This window comes from Plectropomus leopardus, chromosome 5 (genome assembly GCF_008729295.1).
Source record: "Plectropomus leopardus isolate mb chromosome 5, YSFRI_Pleo_2.0, whole genome shotgun sequence".
In the NCBI taxonomy this organism is placed as follows: Eukaryota; Metazoa; Chordata; class Actinopteri; order Perciformes; family Serranidae; genus Plectropomus; species Plectropomus leopardus.
In genome coordinates, this window is record NC_056467.1 from 24,193,538 (window position 1) to 24,196,678 (window position 3,141).

Sequence of the window (3,141 nt, forward strand, 5' to 3'; positions counted from 1 at the left end):
TAGTAGTAGTAGCAGCAGTAGCAGTATTATATTTTATTTTGGTTTATTCTATTTTATTATATTATCATTTAATTTTATTCATTTATTTATTGTGCAACTGTTTTTACTTTTGGGAAAAATCCACATCCAGAAGAAGAGATGGGCAGACTATGGCACTATAATACAGGGCCTTAAAAATGAAAAAGGCATTTAAGACAATGTTTCTGATATATTCACAGGAACTGAAGGGGTAATACTTTTGTATGTATTTAGATTTTGTATTGATTTTCATTATTTATGTCAATTTTGTTTTATTTTCTTTAATTTCCTCTTTATATATATATGTACCCCTGGTATCTTAAGTTTGTTGTATATATGTATGTTTGTTGAAAATAATAATAATAAAAAAACAGTGGTCAAGTAGCACCAATTTAAAAAAAAAAAAAAAAAAACCTGTCTCTCTACAACATAGACAGCCTAGTTTTGTGAAAAGACCATATTTCCAGCAGTCAGATGCTTAAAATCCTAGTATCATAGCCCTCAAGCCTGTGCGCTGTAGTGCCGTAGACTGTACACAGTCAAGGTGTAGAGTTTACCGTCAGTCCTTGAATGCATCATTTCCAGACCACATAGCGCCCCAGCAGGATGCAAGAGGAACAAACAGGTACCAAACTTTGAAGAGACAAAGAGCATCCAGTGTGCTGGAGGAGTCATTATGTCTCTGTCGGTGCAGTTTGGTGCTCTGAGGACCAGAGAGCTGCGAGAGCTGCTGGAGGATGAAGACAAAATCAATCACATCATCAGATGCAGTGAGAAGGTGAGGGTCTGACAGAGGGACGTTAAAAAAACATCAGCAACGGCAAAAAAAAAAAAAAAAAAAAAAAAAATCGAATTGCATAGAGAGACGATTTTATCACTTCTCAATCTTATTGCAAACCAAACTGGAATCCCCGTTTCTTAAACTATTCATCCATGATTATTTGCAGTTTCAGGGGCTAAAGAGAGCTGCGGAGAAGATGCTGGTTTCTAATGAAAGATTGGCAAAAGTCAGTCTTTCTCAAAAACCTAAATTCAGAGATGCTAAATTGATACTTGCAATGAAGTACAAGGAACTGGAGAAACTTCGAAGCTTAATCCAGGTCAAACAAGAGAAACTTGGTGAGTTTTTAATATATTGTCAAGCCTTTTTTATGTACTCTTTATTATTATTATTTTTTTTTAATATGTAAATTTTAATTCAATTTCCTACGTATGCTTTGCAGTAGAAACAAACAGTGCTCATTCTGCTCAGTGGAGCCTCCTGAAAAAGATGAATGATGCAGAGGAGGAGTGTGAGGTTAGTCCATGTAACTTTGATTTGTATTTTATTCTGTGATGTATTTTCCTTAATTTAAGGAGCAGCAACAATCTTACACACAGACAGTGCAGCACATGGGTTAAAAGTAACAAACCTGCCTAGAGCAATCAGACTGTGTACATGGTTAAATGTAAGTGTATGCTCCATGGTGTATAAATATATATATATAGATATATAGAGATCTACTTTTCTTAACCATATGAAAACTGAGCAATTGGCTTGATATCTTTCAAAAACATGTGAAGAAGGCAATGAGCAACAAAACATTACTCAATAATTGACAAGAAAAAAAAAATACCCGAAAATGAGTAAAAACCTAAATAAATAGAAAGTAAAAACAAACAAACAAAGCAAACAAGACTTGGGGAAAGTGCTTAAAAATGATATTAACCCTTTAACATCATTTTTACTATGTAATTATGACAATTATTTTTAAAAAATTGCTTTTTTTCTTTTCTCCCTAGAAATTTTCCCTGGCTTAAAACATATTTTTTTTCTCAATCTACTAATTTGTTGCAGTTTACCAAGTTGCTCATTGCCTTTTCTGTCACGTTATTGAAACATGGTTTCATGTAAAATCTGCAGCTATTTGACTATTAATGAATATATGTTAATAAACTCAAACCCAGGGAGTGTTAAAATGGAGATTATATTAAATCACTGTTAATAATTTGTCTTAACAAAGAGTAAATAATGTGATGGTGCTTAATAAATGATACAAAATACTACTTTATTGTAATATATCAAAAACATGAGCAGCAAATATCACAAGTGGCCCTGCAAGGTAACGTGTCCCTTCTGCAAATAAACTTTACACAATGAGGAGTGTGTTTGATGACTGTGAGATCATAGCCAATTCTCAGTACAAATACTACATGTAGATGCATATAGTCTTACACCCCCTGGGAAGGCAGTAACACACCACCACCTCTCTTATAGAAATGGTCTGGAGGACAAGACACCATCGAAAACAGGACAAGCAGAAATGACAGACCTGTGGGAGAACAGCTGGTTGACAGCAGACAGCATCAGACAAATAATACATGTCAGCCTTGTTTGTTCACACTCTAGAAAGCCAATATTTTAGGCTGTTGTAGGAGCAAACAAGAGGTGTAATATTTATTGTGTTTTTGAAAATGGAATATTTCTCCTCACAGATGCTGTTTCAGAGGTTTTTGGAGAGGAAAACGCCGCTGGCAGAATTCCTGGATTCCTTTATCAGCTCGCGGAAACTCCAACACATCAGGGTGGTCGTGGTGAAGAAGCTCCAGGAGATAGCGCTCACTGACATTCACCCTGACACCCAGCATTTCTCAGTGGAGGAGATCCACAACGCCTGCCCCACAGTCTGTGGGCTGACCACCGCTGTGGTCCTACCTGCCTGCTGCCACCCTCCAGTCCTGCTGCCCTGCAGTGTCCATGTAAATACTGCTCACTGTCTACAGCATTTACCGCTTTGTCTTGATTACAGTCATGATTGCAACGAGTCCCTACATCCAAGAGTGCATAGACGAGGCACCAAATGGCCAGCGAGACCTGTCCGCCTGCAGCCCCTGAGGGTGCAGCAGAGGAGGCATCAACAAGCACCACAGTAAAGTCCAGTCCAGTCTCAGATTTTGTATTTCATTGAAGTTACCAAAGTGAAAACAGTTACTGGGTAAAGCTTCCATATCATCACACCCTTATGTATTTATTTGTGTTGAAATATTTTCTGATATGAATGGTAACTTAATTATATTAATATAATAGTATTTTATTTTGGTGGGTATTGAATGTTTGTTTGTGTTAAAGGTCCAGTGTGTACG

At 36.7% G+C, this 3,141-nt stretch overlaps 1 protein-coding gene across 1 annotated transcript; it reads left to right on the plus strand.

The window, feature by feature from the left end:
* The first annotated feature begins 694 nt into the window (after window positions 1-694).
* On the plus strand, window positions 695-3,141 carry LOC121942769 (vacuolar protein sorting-associated protein 37D-like). The gene is made up of 4 exons (XM_042486018.1): window positions 695-796; window positions 966-1,137; window positions 1,242-1,315; window positions 2,494-3,141. Exons 1-4 carry the CDS (start codon window positions 695-697, stop codon window positions 2,929-2,931), a joined length of 786 nt encoding a protein of 261 aa, XP_042341952.1. The 3' UTR covers window positions 2,932-3,141.